The 18,441-nt window shown below is 42.2% G+C and overlaps 1 protein-coding gene across 7 annotated transcripts in view; it reads right to left on the reverse strand.

Annotated features, from left to right (window-relative positions):
* Window positions 1-578: 578 nt before the first annotated feature.
* Window positions 579-18,441, reverse strand: part of KAZN (kazrin, periplakin interacting protein) — a 663,662-nt gene continuing 645,799 nt past the window's right edge. For 5 of the 7 annotated variants that reach the window (XM_029579161.1, XM_029579162.1, XM_029579166.1 and 2 more), the window contains 5 exons: window positions 16,473-16,643; window positions 14,401-14,484; window positions 9,756-9,945; window positions 8,320-8,450; window positions 579-4,319 (listed from right to left, as the gene is read on the reverse strand). In XM_029579161.1, coding sequence (XP_029435021.1) covers window positions 4,152-4,319; window positions 8,320-8,450; window positions 9,756-9,945; window positions 14,401-14,484; window positions 16,473-16,643 — 744 coding nt within the window. In that variant the 3' untranslated portion in view covers window positions 579-4,151. Of the gene's footprint in view, window positions 4,320-6,101; window positions 6,152-8,319; window positions 8,451-9,755; window positions 9,946-14,400; window positions 14,485-16,472; window positions 16,644-18,441 lie in introns of all 7 variants that reach the window. The other 2 variants (XM_029579165.1, XM_029579163.1) reach the window with 2 other exon arrangements.

Below are 18,441 nucleotides of genomic sequence, written 5' to 3' on the forward strand. Positions count from 1 at the left end.
GTTACCAATAATTTTATGCTATTTCGTGTAGTTCACTTAAATAAATCATTTTCTTAGTAACTTTTAGATTTGCTAATTTACAAAACATGAAATGAAAAGGAATTACTAAATAACCATGTTTTTTTTTTCCTTTAAAAAATAAGCACAAAAAAAAAAAGACATTAAAATCTTTGTCTGCAGGGAAAGGCATCATTTGCCTCATGACAGACAGATCCCTTTATAATGCAGCGCAGGCAGACAAGTGTCCCTCCAGAGAGAGAGAGAGCACACTGATGAGACCTTTGGATGACCTTACCATGCTGGCCCCCTGTAAAGCTGCAGGTGGCCGCAGGGAGTCTTTGGGATGTCCATAACTGGCTGCAAGTTACTTCACACACTGCTCCACCGATTCTGGCGAAGCTGTCGTTTTTCTTTCCCCCCAGGTGGCCAAGATCAACCCAAGGATTCCCCCCTTGACTGTTTGCAGCTTTTCAGCACACATGCACTATGGGGCCGATGCAATATTTATGCGCAGAAAGCGGGCGCTGGACGGTCAGCGCCCGCTTTCCTAATGCGCCCCTCGAACAATTTCCAGGTCATACCTGCCAAGGTTTCTGGATAAAATATCGATTATATCTATTTTTTTTATTTTTTTTTACATTTCTTTACTTCACAGTGGATATGGAATTCCAACATCTCTTCTGAACCAATGTACAGTCATTATCTATTGATCCAGTTGTCAGATGACACCGGCTCAGAAGAGAAACACATCCTGAGCTTTTTGTACTCCACTTTCACTATGCAGGAAATGAGTGCAGAAAAAGTAACTAGGTTTGAAACTAAGCAAACACTGTACTAACAGTCACAGAAAAGCCACGTACTGTAGAGCCACCAAAAGATTTCATTTCTGCAAAAGTAAACTTCCCTTACTGATCAGATACAATCATTTTCTGGATACTCCCAGCTACTAAACATCGTGACCTTTGATGGAAATTTACCAGCTTTTTAGTTTTACAATTTAAGACAACATATCCCTTCGAACAGGGTGCACGTAATTAAAAATACCTTCTATTATCATCAAATTAATTACTAAATTCAGAGAGCTCAGCATTTTTTATTCTACATATGAAACATACTGCACTGATATTTGTGATGTAGAGGTTATCCATACTGGTTAGCTGAAAGGGAAAATCACAGTAAAAAACGTTAACATGAATTCTAAGTAACACAAACACCCCTGGTACCAGCTGCCTGCAAATTTCATGCATGCCTTCCACTTTTCGCTTAGCTCCAGGATAGATTTTTCAGGAGATCTGCTATTTTTTTGCTGGAAGACCCTGTGCACTTTGAACAGAGCCTCAAGAGCTGAAAATGCTGGAGGACTCCAGCAAGACATCAGAACCCAAGGGGGGGGGGGGAAAGAATTGGGAGAGTCCAGGCAAGTGTCTGAGACTTGGGGGGGGGGAGGGAGGGTATTAATGTAACTCATAGGAAAACAAGGAAACAACTATATACCCAAAAGAGTGAAAGTGATGCCCCTGCATGCTTTGCTTACCTGAAGCTGCCAATACATATGGGACTAATGCCCTGTGAAGGACAGGATCAGGTCACGCAACACAGGACAGTTTGGGCGGGGGGAGGTGGGGGTTTTCAGCCATTAAACACCAGCCATCAGCCAGCATGGTGGGATCAGCATGGTGTCAAAAACACAGCAGACTACCAGTAATTTAGGCCGGCTTGCACCATGCTCCTGGCTAGAGAGGAAGATCGCGGGACCCTGGTTCAGTTTCCTGCTGGTGCCATCTCCCTGGGATGAAGGGGACTGCCTACTGGAATACAACGGGGCTGGTCTGACATTTCAGAACTGAGAACCCTTTCAAAACCAGAGATGTAAAAAGTAAGCAGCTTTCAAATCTCTCTCGGGCATGCAGAAATCAGACTCCCCTCCCCCGCCTTAATTTTGACTTCTGGGAAAGTATGTACATGCTTCCGGGGTGGGTGCACACAAGACATATTTTTTTGACTGCTGACCATGGAAGTTTAATTGGACCCTGTGGGGGGGGGGGGGGGGGGGGACCGGACCCAAGTCGCTGTTCCAGGCTGGCAGCTCGCAAAGCACAAAACTCCGGTTCCCTGCTCCCCACCTCGCTGCCAGCTAATCTCCCCAAATATTTCTCTCCCCATCACTTTACAATTAAGGCTAAAGTCAGACAGCATTTCCTAAATTTTATTAAGATATTTTAAGGAAAAACAAAATCAACCACATGTTTAGGATTTGGTGGGAAGGTTAAATGGCTCAGTCAATTTTTTCTTTTCTTCCCTCACCTCTTTCTTTTTAGGAGCTAAATGGTTTCAGCCACAATGCTGCTTAGGAGTGGAGAATACAAGAATATGTTTCTTCTGGTCTTACTTATAATTGGATGTGTAGATGAGAAAAGTTTTGTATTTATTTTTTACAGTGAATTAAACCCTAGCCTGTAGGAGGATACAATTTCTGCTGGGAAACCTGAACAAATGAGGAGGGAGATAGATTTGTCCAAGTTTTCCTTGCCCTCTGTGCCCTTGAGAAGCAGCTGTGATAAATCATGCTCGAAACTGTATATATACCACATCCACGAGCTATGGAATAACCAGTGAAAGCTGATCAATGAAACCTGGGTAGTTATTTGATCACTCTCCTCACTCACACACACACACACACACTCCTCCTACACTTCTCCCGAAGAAAAGTATTAGATTAGCCTATCAGATAAAACATTAAAAATATATTCCCATTAAATCCTGGAAAATCTAGTCAATGGTTCCACTGATTTTTCAGGTCCTTTGTATCTGTACACAACTCACTTCTTTGCATATCTTTATTTAGAAATACTATACATCACCACAGACCCAGATAAACAGTGAAACCTGTTAATTAAGATCACCATGAGGTGATGGCTGGTGGCCATATTACATAGGTTTCACAAGGTACATATCCACTAATAAATATTTTGGAAGTTGATCTTGGATAGATATTCTATTGATAAGTTTTAAAATGTGATCTGCAAACAATTCATTTAAAAAGTCATGAGCACATGTGATATTTTACATATAATATTCTGTAAAAGGGTGCTCAGGTCCTATGCATTTTGGGGGTGGGAAGGTCCTCAGCTTTAGTGGATTAATAGCTGGGGACTCTGCTGCTGTGCAGTGACCCTGCTGCTGCTCCATTGTTTTTTCCCAGACAAGCATCCTTAGACTGAGAGTGGAGCATGAACCCTGCTAGATTAATTCAATTCCCTTTCTAATTTGAGATGGGACCAGCGTAATTTTTTTTTTTGTTTACTAAAAATGATTTGCAGATCAGCTTTAAAGTATGGGCTACCTTGTACTTTAGATGTGGAAGTACAGGCGTGCTAATATGGATTAAATGAAAGCAAAACAAAAAAATATATATACGGTAAGCTGGGGCACAGCGAGCAGCAAAAACAGTGGTGTCCTCTTGGCTTCACTGAGCTTGTGCTGGCCCTGTTGAATTTCGGCAGCAGCCTAACAGAACGTACAATATAAACATCCCCCACCCCTTGTGGAAAAATATAACTTCAAAATGTACTTTTATAATTTAGATATATCATCTTTCCTCATCTCTGCAAATAAATTAACAAGCAATTAAAACAAAAACCCTTTCAAACTGGCAGGCGTTAAAAAGAGCCTATGCAGCCTCCTATGACTGTGGCTCTAAAGGCGGTTTTGACATTTTTTTGTGTCTTTCTGGATCCTATATTTTTACCCAAATCAGGTGCTCCCTGTGAACAGAATACTGTCCCTCAAACCACCTTGAAAATATACAGATACAGAACGCACCACACCATGGGCCAAGAAAACAGCGTTTGGACAACAGACATTACAAGCACAAATTGTACAATATTTGTTATTTACAAAAACACAGCAGTCCTTCAAGTTTCAAGTTTCATAGAAGAAAAATAAAAACAAAAAAAAAAAAATTCAATAAGTGACAAGATTACAACACAACTGCATCTCTCCAAGGACAACAGTAAACACGTTCGCACACGCGCCAGAGTCTTGTAAGTATGTACAGCAGTTACAGAGGTGGCGATGCAGAGAAAGGAGCTTGCTCAGGGCTTTCTTGGTTGCACACACTCACGCACGCACACAGTGGCAGAAGAAGCAGGTCACCAGTCTGCATCCTCCTCTATGTAATAATCAGGAGTAGTACCATCAAAGAGTCCTGGGTCTAGAGATTTCCGCTGCTTCCCTCTGGCAAAGACCCTGGAGATGGAGCCAAATCCCATCTTCTCTTTCTTCTTTTTCCTCTTTTGGTCTTCAAGATCCTCTAGGGACTACAGAAGGGGGGGGCGAAGGTAAAGAGAAGGAAATAGATATGACCAGATGCAGCAACATAAGCCCAAGAACACAACTGAAACGAATGTATACGAATTAACTATCATTACACATGGGAATCTAAACAGGTGATGTACATGCAATGTAATTTTCTGTGGCAAAAAAAAAGATACTGGGTTGGGACCAATTGTGATTTCCACCTTCCCATTTTTCCCACTGGGGAAAAGGAAGCAAGTTGAGAGAGGTTCTGGGTCAGCAACTTGACATGGCCTGACAGAAAAATCACCATTGCACATGGGGGGAAAAAAAAAGGACTATAAAAATGGAGGACATTTAACCAAGCATTCTATGACCTCACCTCATTTCATATTCCAGAGAAAAGCAAAACCTGAACACTTCGCCCTTAAACTTATACTGTGGGGTTATAAGCACAAGTAAAGCTTTAAAAGCAAACCAACAGGTGAAGGCAATACGGGCTAGGTACTGCCATATGCAACCTGCTATAGCCTTAACTAGGGTAACGTGTTCTAGTAAGCACTAAGCTGAGCTGCCACGTGGTACTTTATAATACCTGCTCACTAATGCAGCTGTTATGTACGTCACTGCAACAAACATTTTAAGAATGATACCCTACAACAAAGACCTTCTGTTTCAGCTCTTTGATCAGGAGGACATTTAAAGGAGATGGACAGTGCAGGCAGCTAAAATACTGCACACTCCTATCTACTTAACCATTCTGGTTACAAAGTCAGCCATCACATGACCTTCCAGTAAGGACAAGCATATTTTAAATTAATTTGGAGGGGAGACCATTTAAATATGGCCACCACTGCACCTCTCTATCTGTTCACGATTTGTAGCTTATTCTGTTGCTTGTAACTAAAGGAATACAAAATTATGAGTGGCTGAAGAAGAGATCCCAGGAGCTGCCTAAGAGCGTCACTGCTCAAATAAAAGGTCACCGCAGCCAATCTGATCTTTCAAGATGGCGGCTTACTTCCCTTCAGGGAGTTCAGTGCTGCAGAGGCCCATCATGTGGGCTGGGAAAAGCAGGATTTGTAAGGTGGGAAGGTTAAGACTCAAACTTATTCCTGCACTCTCAGGAATTTTTTTTTTTTTTAAGTAGGGAAACAATTTTCTGCAAGTTATAAATGTTGGTAGTCTGTATAAATACCAATTTTTTTTTATTTTGTTTTTAATGAAGATGGCCCATTGTTCACGACTACTTTTTCTCTTTCGATTCTGATCTAGCACAATTTGTTTTTTTTTTCTTTGTACATCTGAGACATTTAAACTCTGTGGAGCTCTGTTAATTGGTTTCTGAAAACAAAGTACAATATGCCTGAGATGTGCAAAGGTCTGCTATAATTCTAGAAAATTAGTATACTTGTCTGAGACCATAATAGATGCTTTAACAAATGCACAGTCCTATTATAGATATCCCTCACTTTCTTTCAACTGACTTCACTAATTTTTCCCAGCATGTCTCCAAATTCAACTTCATTACTGATTAGGGGTTTCTACTTTTTCTCCAGAGTATTTCCCAAATTTAAGAAAACTTGTTAAAACGTCTGTAATATTAAACTTCATAATGTGCTGTCCCAGACTGAATGAACATGGCTGAAAGTTTTGACCGAAGCCCAGATGGTGCTGAAAAGATTATTAGAAAGCTTGGTGGCATTAAATGGGAGTGGAGAGGTACGGGTGTTGGATTATGTTTCAGAACTTGTATACTTATCTATCCAGAATGGCAGAAAATCACGGAGGAAAAACAAGATTACCCCATGGAGCGCTCATTCCCAAAGGCAGTCTTTACACTGAGCACAAATTTCTAAAATAAATTTGTAGGAGAAATGGGGAGGCTGTGGTTGTTTGTAAGCAAAGTGCATTTTCTAAAACTCTTTATTTATACATTTCAAACATACAAGTGCCAAGCAAAAAGAGCTTGACACAAAATAGGGTGTTACACAGAAGATAAAGAATAAAAACCATCAGGTAGAAAAAAAAACAAACCCACCACTACAAGACTGCTATATCAGGTCCCCATTTGAAGAGGATCATATAAGAAAACTAAAAGGGCACCAAATCAAGAGAAATATATATTAATAGGCTAGGGAGAGAAAAAAAACCCCACAATCAGTCACAAAAAAAAAAAAAAAAAAAAAGCAGCTCTGGAGTAGAGGCAGGAACCTCAACAATCCTACTCTCTAAAAAGGCCTTCAATTGACTAGGCTCAAAAAAAGAAAGCCTGACGGACAGGCCTGGATTTAGGAATAGCCAGATTTTAATAGGTGCCAGAGCACTGCCACTGCTATCCAGGCCTGTTTACGAACTGCTCATCTATAGTGGCGCTGGCAGCGGCCTAAAACATTAAATTCAGCAGGGGGCCTGCAGCCGGCCGCTGCACGCTCAAGGCTCTTGCCTCTCTCACAGGTTTCCACAGTAACAGGAAGCCCGGTGGGAATAGGATAAGCAGCTGGGAGTGGGTTATCCCCTTCCACCCTGCAACTCTAGGGGGTGCCCCCCACCCAGTCCCCACCCCCCCTTCTTCCCTGCGCTTAACCTGTGGGCGCTAGCAACACAAATCCGGCCCTGCTCCCAGATAACGAGATATTTCAGCAGGATATCTTAAGAAAAATCCCTCCTCCCCAAAACCTAACAGTTTCACGCAAGCGAAGAGAGGATTTCCTGCTAATCTGAGTTTGCCTGCACACATCTGGGAAAATGCAGACCTCCTGACCCATAAAGGACAAATCTTTATTACCAAAAAATAAAAAAAAGTCTCATTATAAGATTTTTATCTAACTCAAAAGTACATGTAATCAGCAGTGCGGCACGATCTTTCACATCTTCAGTTGACCGTTCAAGAAAGCCAGTTAAATTCAAACTTTTAGACAATACAGGAGAAGATTCCAAAATTCTGCCTTTTTCTGAAAGGGTAGGTAAAAAAAAACCCCCCGAAAAAAAAAAAAAAATGGTTAGGAAGGGCAATAAAAAAAAAAAAAAAATGAAAAGTTGTGTGTAAGAAACTCTGATCCAATTAATGGAGATTTAGGAAAGTTAAGGATATGAAAATTAAGAGCCCTTCTTCTCAGAAATTTCCAACCTTCAGTAAATTGCAGCACTGTCTACTATGGTGCCATGCTACTGTATTACAAGATAAGAAAGAGCTTCATTTGGTTTGTTTAAGCGTTTTGGGGTTTTGTTTTTTTTTGCTTCCTGTGATTTCTATCTTCACCTGCTGCACATTTACCTCTACCTATCCAGAAGCACTACAGAACCCACCATTGGCTCACCCTTGACAGGAAACCATACTAGGGAAAGGGGCTCTGAGGATAAAGCAGCAATTTGCTGGAAAGAAGCCCGATATGAATTTAGTGAGGTGGAAGGGGGACCTGGGGGACACAAACTTCAGACATGATCATATTACATTGCCCCCTCTCCCTTGCTCCGTAGTCTGACTTTTAACACCGAGGCCATCAAAGTGTCCTGCACAGAAAAGCAAGCAATGCTGGAGGGGAGAATCATAGAGTTAGAAGTAATGGAAAGATTTCTTTACACAAGAGTGCAGGATGCATGAAGGGGATGACGAGTGATAATGGAACTTAGAGTGGCTGTCAGTGGAGCCCTAGCATTGAGGTCCTAAGGGTAAAGATGGGCACGAAGTAGGGTATGAAGCATTGATGAAGATAGAAACAACGAGAGGCTAGATGGGCCCCTTCAGTCCTTATGATTCTAAAATATAGTCAGTCACAAAGCTGTGATAATACCAGTCTGAGAAGACTCTCCCTGAGCTTTCCTTTTCCCCTTTAAGAACAAAATGTTAACCGGTGATGCACTTAGGAGGGTCTAGGAATATAGTTTTATAAATAAGCGCTTGGTCAGAGACGGGAGAATAATAGTCACTGAGAGATCAGTAGCACAGACATTCTTTTTCAACAAGTGAGCTTTAAAGATGGCATCAAGGCAAAAAGGAAGACTCTTTTACTACCGTCTTACATTGCAGAGAGAGTGCGTTCGATGTCTTGGAGAGTTGATGTCACTTGGCGTTGATGACCTATCTCCTTCTGCCGCTGATGCATCGGAAATTATAGAAGGCTGTCGCGAATGACAAGGGCTCACTCTGACAGCTGGAAAATGAGGAACACCAGAAAACAGTTAGCTCAACATTCAATATCTCCCACTTGACTTCCACTGGCTTGCAAATGCTAGCAAAGGCAGCTTTCTGGGTCTGGTCTCCACCCTCTATTTCCTTAGCTGTCTCCTTAGTATATTAACTTACAATTTACCCAAAGTCAGAAAAACATTTCTACAATCACCAGAGAGCATCGTGGGGGAAATTTTCAAAAGGATTTACACGTGTAAATGTAACTACTATTGTAGCAATTTTCAAAAGCCCACTTAATCAAGTAAAGCGCATTTAAGGAGTAAAACCCGGTTTTACACATGTAAATGTTTTTGGTTTTTTTTAAATCAGGCCCTGAATGTTTATTTTCTAAGCAGCGAGTCAGATTCTCAAAGCAGATGATTTGGCTTGCATAGAAGAAAAAAAAATAAAAAGAGCAGCCCTGTTTTCAGCATCAGGGTGTGCTGACCTCAGAGCAAGCACCAATGGGCAAAGGACTGCACACGGCACCTTCCTATTCCTCACAGCAAAATCCAGCTGAAAGTAAAGACCTGTGTCAGATTCACAGGAAGTGGAAGCAAAGAGCCCATCCTAATGGAGGAAAAAGCAGGGAATTTGCACCCATGCAAATTATGTCTGCGTTCAGCTTTTCCTATCATATTTTCAGTATATTCAAGGATCAGCTTACAATGTGCCTAGCCGTAGTTTCAAAACAATTGAAATGAAATGTGGAAACAAAAAAAAAAAAAGTTAAAGACAAACTATACCGTGTGTGTAGGGAGAGGGTTTTTCTGAGTTCACTTATGGACATAATGTCGGGCATGTTGCCTTTAAAAATTGATAAATAAATAAAAGGCAGAGTGGACACAGTGCAAAATAAATGCACTGCACCAACAGGGATGTAAAGTACATGACCCTTGCATTAAATGCCCTCTATCCATTCTTGGGACCATAATCTGGAGAGAGGGAGCCCCGCAAGGGACTCTGGACTGTGAAGACAAGACTGCACATGAGTGATCATTTATAAGTTAGACTTTCTCCTTATCTTCAAATCAGTAGGAAAGTTCAAGCTTCTGAGCCCCACAAATGCAGTGAAAAGCAGCTAACAATACCTGGAACTGGTGCGGCACTCCTGTCCATGTTTACACTTTTTTTTTGTTTACACGTAAAGTTACAATACTTTATTCCCTGGTCAACGCTGACAAAAAAAAGATCCATTGCTTGAGAAGAGAATATTTGGTTTTCTGAAGTGTGTGAGTGAGTGTGTGAGTGTGTGTGTTTAGGATAGAAACCCGACCTGGTAGCTCACCTTGTCGGTCTGCCGAGTGCTGCGGGTGCCCGTGATAAAGCGTTTGCTGGCTCTGCCGGATTGCTGCGGTAAGCGGGAGGTCTGGGTGCATCACCCACTCCTGGTTCCCGTTTAAGACTGTCTCCCCCGGCATGGCTAATGAGTGACGCTTGGGAACATCCTTGGTTAGGGTGGCTAAGGACTGCTTTGCCTGGAAAGACAAAAAAACATTAAAAAAAAAAAAAAAAAAAAAGAGAGAGAGACAATAAGGTGGCACCTTCCTGAATGCCTGGCACGTTATTTTACTCATGCAGACGCAGAGCAGCTGCAGCAGGGTTAAGGGAACGTCTTCTGGAGTGCAGCTACGTGTCTAGTCTAGAATCACTAAACTGTGCCAATTGTTCAGTACCTAAGCTTTGCAGGAACTAAAGGTGAGCCCCCAAAGCACCAGTAAAAACATCGAAAATCCCTTCAGTCCTATTTAATGCACAGACTGCTATTCACAGCTGAACCCTGGAGTGTCAGTTGTTATAGTGCACAACAGAACACCTGACTTTTTTTTTTTTTTTTTTACTAAATCTGGCAGGGACATCTTATGACATTTGCGTTACTATGGGGTTTGCAATGTCACCATCAGGAATCATGACTGCCACCACCCCAGGCCTGATCCGCAAAGGCCCAGGTTATTAAAGCGAACTGTGAACGGATGCCGAGCAGTGGCTGCAAAATTTTACCAGTGCTTACTTTCCCTTTCAATTCCCGTGTCTTATTCAACAAAACTTTCTGTAACGAAGCCCCTGTGGACGAGCTTCTGATGTCACAATTATGCCTGAGCCTCCTTACAGGCCCCAACTGGACCAAGCCAGCGTCTGGGCTTTCAACGGGCTCCCCCACAAAGGGAAGTCTAATTTAGGGGAGATAATATAATATTGAAAACTCCAAAAGAATCAATCACGCTCAAAAATACTCATTTCTGTCAAAACCGACATATGGAATATTAACCACTGCTTTAGAAAGGGAACCTAATTACAGGTGCACCAGGTTCTCTTATTTTCAATGAGAACCTACGCTTAAAGGTGTAAAGCTAACATCTGGAATTTAAAAAGGTTAAAAGTCGGCGCCTCCAGGAGCTCGGTTGGAGAATAAGTGGCGATTTTACTATTTCTTACTTAGAATGAAACCGGATAGTATTTTTTTTTTTAATTGTTTCCAAGTGTTGTATATCTTATCTCACAAAAAAAAAAGAAATGGTATAGAAAAGCCATGGAGAAAGGTGTAAGTCTGGGAAGAGATGATCACTCTTTTTTTTTTTCTTTCTTCCTATTTGTGCCAAGTGTGACAGACCCGCTAGTTAAAAATTAGACTTGTGAAAAACAAACAAAAGGGAACAGCTCAGTTTTTCCTTAGCGCAACATGCTACAATGGAGCTGCTGACGAGGAAATCGGGCAGAGAAAGAAATCAAGTTACTATAAATACAGAGAGGGAAAAAGTACCCTGAACTGCCACAGGAAAAAAAAAATCAGTATTCAGCCCCGATAAGTCCTATAAGATTAGCATGCCAGCTGTCCCCGTGATATGCCCATCATCAGGGCAGGCGCGCCTGGCACACAATTCCCAAAAGAGTGAAGGACGAAGGATGGAGCACTGTGCTGTAGAAAATACTCAAAAGGCATTTCTGTTTACCACAATTATTTTTATTGGGGGGGGGGGGGAATGTGGTTTTTAGTTATCTTTAGGCATAAGCACAGGGCTAGGTAGCATGCAGCACACATTTTTGGCACCATACTGGCATGGAGCAGTACACAGGGCTGGCATCCTAACCGCTCTGTAGCTGGTTCACTAAGGTCATCTTTAATTTACTGTTTAAAATTTCTCATGTGAGCTTTCGGTCTGTGAGTGAGCAATATGAGGGTTGTTGTATGCGAAACCCCTCCACGTCCCAACTCCCCCCACCCAATAAAATGTGTATTAAAAAAAAAAATGTTCTGCAGGAGATATGGTTGTTGGTTACTCCTAATCCATTATTGCGTGTTTAGGCTCATTTCTATTTGGGAAGAGATCTGAGATGACTCTGACTCCGGCATATAAAATGTCCCCCTTTTGCACGTCACGCTCCTTTCCACAGACCCTGAGGAAGATTGTGCCGCTCTATGTGGTCAGCTCAAGGAAAAAAAAAAACCCCTGCCATCTCACGCAGCCTGACTCTCCTTTACTAAGTCTGAAATGAAACCGTCCTTGAGAGCTCAACAGGGAACCAGCATGAGGCTCTTTCTGCAATAAGTGTGACATGAAAATGTAAGGGTCCTTGAATCACACACTACAGCCAGCACCCAGATCAAGAGGGAAGAAAGAGACAGCCTTTCACCTGGGTGAACATTATTTTTTTTTTTGCACTCCTTGTCCAGGACTGACAGATTTTAGTTAATTAAAAAAAAAAAAAGGCTAACCGACTGCAGGTTGAATTACTTATTTTAAAGAGCAGCACGTTTTTTTAAATGCTTCTGTGAAATGATTTTTTCTTTGAGCTCTCCATACTCACTTGGTGCAGCTACAATTTTCCTTTTTTTTTTTTTTGACTGGATGTCTAAAGGAGAAAAAAATTGTTGGGACATGCTACTTGTATTTGCTAACCTTTAATAAAATGAGTAGTGCAAAGTATATATGGGGAAATAAAAGTCTGAAAATAGACAATATAGTCCAGTTATATTTAGCACAGAGAGAAAAATATTTTTTTTAAAAATCACCTACCATTTATGTAAAAAATTTAAAAGGCCATCTTAAATCTTCCTTCCGAGTTTCACGTCAAGTGGGATTTAACATCTTTGGGTCAGGGAAATTTCCTCTATCCACTAAGCCTGCCTTTCTGAGATGGTTTGCTTACAATTTTTTCTCTGCATCCAGGGCTAAATATATTTGACCCCCCATATGTGTATTAATATCAATAGGCATTAATATATATGTATACATATTTACCTCTATATCATATATATGTATATTTGATCATGAAGAGGAGGAGCAGCATTTTGAAATGGATTTCACGATGGGCAAAGGCAACAGCATGGAAGAAATTATTTTCGAAACAGGAGACACAAAAGTCATTGAAATCAGACGGTGCTTTCATGAAACTCATTTTAGCCTTGGAGCAAATTCGTACACTCACAGTTTCTCAGCATGGGGGACGGGAGCCATGAACCAGGGCACCCTCTAGCACCCTGCAATCACGGGTCCTGAATTCAGCCACCAGGTGTGGCCGCTGCACAAGGACTATGGATCCCTTCCAGGCTAAATGCGCTCCCCCCCCTCCCCCCGGAAGACTGAAGGCAAGAAGCAGAGCCGGGTCCGTGGCACTGCAGCTGAGCTGGCCCCATTTTTAACTCTATAGTTCTTTTCTTGGTAGGAAACAGTTTTAAGGCTGAGTGCTTAGCCCCTTCTAATGAAAACAAATCTGGAGGGGGGGGGGGGGGGGGGGAGACAGCAAAGGTGGTGCAGGCCAGCACTAATCCATAATTTGTACATGCTTGGGATGGAAAATGGAAGAGAATGGTAAAAAGGTTGGGAGCCTGGTAAGAGACATGGATCTGGTTTAAAATAAGGGAATTTATACGCTAGAGAACCACAGAGAAAGGCAACTGGGCAGACTGAATGGGCCAACTGGTATTATCTGCTGTCACTATGTTTCTGTGCTCTGACCTCCTCTTTCACTGTGCTCAGTTTAACAGCATGAGTGGCTTCTCAATGCTACTGGGGTGCTCTCATTGCAGGAATAAACCACAAGTGGTAAAGAGATGTGCTTGACTAACTGAAGGCGTACAGTAATGCCACTGTGTGCAGAAAGACAAGACCATACATAATCTGTTGACGCATAATGAAGAAGGGACTCTGCTACAAATCATTCACAGTCTATGCAAGTGAAACATGGCTATAGGTGTGCAAAACCAACCACATTCCTCTTTAAACCAATATGATCATATGCACCCAGCATGAGACCCAAGAAGCATGCATAAATGCCAACAGTTGACGAGATTAGTCGGCTTCTGTAACATCTACGTCCAGAAACGCTCTCATTCTCCAACACTTCCCCCAACCCCAAGCTCATTCTGTCTACCATAGATTTGAGAAACAGCTAGGCCTGGTAACATTTTGGTTATCAGGCCACTTCCATCAGACTCTATCTAACAGTACAATTAGCAAGCAAACAAAATCGTTGCAGCCGGGTCGGAGCCAGGTCTTCAAATGCACACTAATCATATCTGTGTGAGGTGAATAATAGAGAAGCAGCCAGTGCAGCTATGACTTTGTTATGCATGCGAGTACTTCTGTCAAACTGCAGAAAACACTTGATGAAAACATTCAGGACTGCTCCCTATTAACTCCAGCTCCTGATGAATGTTCCTGTTGGCAGCTATGAATGCCCCTATGTACAGCAAATCTTTTAGCTCCCAATGCCATTATCAGCGGTGTTACAAGCCTGATTACCACCCAGATGTTAGGAAATCATTGGCATTATTTCTTTAGAGTGAGTTACTGTGTTAGCAGTAAAGATGTGCATTCCAGCCCAAGATTGCTTCTACCAAGATAATTTTTAAAAAATGCGAATCAACCAACAACAACAACAAAAAAAAAAGTGTCAGGACAGCACTTGTTCCTTGAGATCTTCAATCTTACCGCCATCCCTCTTGAGGAGGGCTCCTTCTCAGTTAGATGTTCAAAAATACGATATTCCTTTCTCTGGCCAACACATTTTGTTATCTGGAGAGACAGGTCACAAGCATGATAGTCTAACTAGGGTGTTCCCAGACCTGACCCCCACCTAAGGAATCTGTAGCTTTTAACCACTAGATCGCCATTGCAAGGCACTGATAATGTAAAAAGCATGTGATATCTGCATAAACCCCATCCTAATTAATGCTGTACACTAGCTATTAAGATATAGAATTCAGTATTAGCAGGAACAAAAATTCAACATAAAATAAAAAAAAGCATTCATCAAAAACAGAGAAAAGGTAAATAAAGCAAAAATGTGATATTTTATCATGTTATACAGCTGAGGTGAAACAATGCAAAGCAGAAATTTATATACATCTATTTAAAGACTATAGAAAAAAGGTTAAGTATACCTCTCTCCTTTAACGGGTCATCTTTTTTTCTATTAGGATAAAGGAAGGGCTGAGGTATCCCTAAGCATGGGTCACATTTTTTTAAAATGTCTCTTTTTTTAAAAAATGTTAAGAGTTTGTGCTGATGCATTCCAAAATGCTCTTATTCAGTCGATGGATGCACGAAGCTGAGCCGGACTATTAAATTATGGAGTAATATTCAACCAAAAAAAAAAAAATGCATTTACAGGCTCCCTGGGACTCTGGGCAAGTCCACAGTACAGGCGGAGGCCTGCAGAGCTCTTATGCCAGCATGGGGATTTTTTTTTTTTTTTTTCAGTTTCCCTTTCCTAGCAATTTGAAACCACAGCAAACCTAAAAACCAGCTAAATAAAAATGGCTTTGTGTGTCCAGAGGATTGTAAACACCAGACAGAGAAATAATGTAAAGCAATGACAGCACAACTTAACCTGCCTCCGAAGAACCTCCTTTTCTGGTAATCATCTGTCTCAGAGGTGCAAGGGGAAATGGTAACGTTTACTAACCCAGGGACCAGATGATCTCTGGTCTGTGAAATCACCAGCAAGCCAGTGCTGGGCATTTCGGCTAGTCTGGTGTCCAGCAGTTATCTTCTATCCCACTGCTTTCCGTTTTAAGATAGTTTCCTTTTTTGTAAGTTATGGTGTTTTGGGGTTTATCTGTCTACTTGTATGGATATTGTTTATGCTGAGTTTCTATTCTGGTTCCACCCTGTTTAGAGACTATTTGCATACATGTAATGATAATTCCATGACAGGCCTCTTCTTCAGCCCCATTTACTTTGCATACAGAAATCTGGTTCAAGCACTAATTGAAAACCCCAGTAGCTTTTCATGTCCTCCTCGGATAAGTGCAATTAATTAATTGGTCCCCGTGGAGCTCCATACTTCCATCGCCGTTACACTTTTTTGCACATCTGTTACCTCCAGCATATGGCTCCTATTTTAAATGGTTGCCTCGATAGGTTTCCAGTCAGCATACATCTGAAACCATCTATTTGACTGAATTTGTTTCACTGGCAGACACGCCCAGCAGAAGGCACCATCAGCCCAGGAGCCAGTGGCCACTCACACTGTGGGAGGCTGAAAGGAGTGGGGGGTGCAGCTAGTCATCGGCTGTGATCAATTAGAAGAAGAATAAAATGGTATAAAAATAATTCAGGGCTATTGGAAGGGCCTTGGAAAACCTGGCAAGAAGTCAGAGGAACTATTTTAATGCACTGAACTTCTGTCCTTAAATATAAGCTGCATACCAGATGGCTAAGTGTTTCATGACCTTTACAGGTTCTGCAAAAGGATGAAGTTATGAGTGAAACCTACAGCAGATGAAATTAAACAGGTAATGGCCAAGCAGTCATGGGCACCCAAAGAGATGATTTACAACTATAGGAAACGTTGCACTTACAGGACATGCCCTAAAACCAAACACTGAGAGCTTTCCCACCCTCTGCTCCTTAATGCACTTTTCCGGAGCCGAAGGCTAGCGACCATGCTGTTTTCTAGGGCAGGCTGAACTTCTGCTTTGAACAGTCCCCTCAGAATGAAGCTTAAGAGGTTAAAACATAAAAGAGAAGGAGGGGGTAAGTTAGTTCCCGTGTCTCACCATGGCCAGCTCAGCTTCCAGCTCCTTGATCCGGTTGTCTTTCAGGTCCAGTTGAGACCGCAGAGAACTGGCATGGTCTGTTGCCTCTTTGGCTTGATGGCGCAACTCCCATTTTTCTCGCTCTAGAAGGTCCTTTTCCTTTGCCAGAGCCTTGACTGCGTCTTCACTCTCCTACAGAGAGATCACATAAAGAAAGATATTTGTTTGGGGCAGGCAATCAAAAAACACTTTTGCTCATTCTCTCTCTCCCCCCCCCCCCCCCCTCCAGATGGCTCCTTTGGAGGGGGCAGGACCTATAAGGAGCAGCTTCTCTGAGGCACATCCTCAACACTGCTCTTTTGGTTAGACGGGACTTGCCCACATCTCCTCTCACACCTGAGCACCCCCCACCTCCGTGCTGTATTCTTACAGAATCTCTCTCGCACATCACAAGTCTCTCTGTATCCAATGTATTGTTTTCCCGGCAGACTGTGAGATGTCTTGTGATTATAACCCATAATGAATGGGAAGCATAATGAATGTCAGATCTGCATGTAGGCTAAGAACTGCAGAGACCTCCAGAGCTGAGGAAACAGAATATTTGCCCTCATGATAATTAGGACAGAATTTGGCTTGGATTCACCTGGAGCTGTAATTGCTATTTCAGCAGGACTAAGAGCTCCTTGCGTAGGCTTTTCCCACAGACAATATCTGAAGGCAAGCTTGGCCATTCAGTGTTTATAAAAGGTCACTGAAGGCATTTGAAGGACTGTGCAAGGAGTAACCCCACACACACACACCTCCTGCTGTTAGGGAAGCAGATATCAATGCTCACATTTTTCACACATTTAGTGCCTTTTATTTAATTCATATGTGAAAGCGCTTTACGACCATGTTTCCATCTTTGGGGGTCGTGGGGACTGGATGATGGTGCAGGAGCTATGAACAGGATGTCACAGAGCCTCTCACCTCTAGGGCCACTGCTTCAAATCCCAGCTCAGGCGGCCTGCGTGAAACAGGGCAGGGGACTCAATCCAGCACCAGAGGCTGTAGCAGAATATATATGAATCTAAACTCTGCTGCACACCTTGTCGCTGACTTGAAGCAAGGAGACGAGGAGAGAGACCTCCAGGAGTGGAACATGTGGGGGTACCAATTCTGCTGGCAGTCCACACGAGAGCTTTGAATTGTGGGGGCACTGACAAAAGCTATTTAACACCCAATCGCTGCCAATTAAAGGTGCACATTTGGAGACAGCATGGCTTGGCCAAGCGCACAGGTAAATTCATAGACAGGAACTGAACAACCATGAAAGATGAATATAAGAAATATGAATCAGACTTGATGTATACAAATAGACAAGCTGCACCTTGTATCTGTGTAAAAACACTGTGCATAAATTGGTGATGTAGATAAATTGTATATCTGCACTTCTGCATACAATACAAACACAGAAATATAGCCAGAAAGAGAGAGATCCCCTGCAGTACAACTAATTTTGACTTTGGTATGACAGGTTCGATATCAAGCACTTAAAGATTCATGGATCTAGCGCCAGATGAAATCAAGAAAAACTGAATCTTACTGTCACTTCAGAGCGCCATTAAGACTGAGTACTGGGGGTCTAAGGTGCCTTCTCCAAGTGCTAATTATCCAGGCACTAAGACAGCTTCCAAATGAAGGATTCCTGGCAGCAGCAGCAGCAGCCAAAATAAGTGGCAAGTCAGCCAATGCTGCAGCTTTCGGAAGTAATTACAAAGTTCAAGAGAAAAAACAGGGCCGTGATACGACACACCCAATAAATGGGAAGGGGAATGTTAACAGCTGCCTCCTCTCTAATGGCAAAATGAAGCTCGAGAGCGCAGTCTCTTAAGTTGTTACAGTTTAGTGCTTCCGAGAGTGGCTGCAAAGCTATTACGAAAAAGGAACAGGCACTGCAGGACAACGTTATTTCTCACTGTTGCATTTAGGGGCGCTCCTCCTTAGCAGC

Source organism: Rhinatrema bivittatum, chromosome 15, assembly GCF_901001135.1.
Source record: "Rhinatrema bivittatum chromosome 15, aRhiBiv1.1, whole genome shotgun sequence".
In the NCBI taxonomy this organism is placed as follows: Eukaryota; Metazoa; Chordata; class Amphibia; order Gymnophiona; family Rhinatrematidae; genus Rhinatrema; species Rhinatrema bivittatum.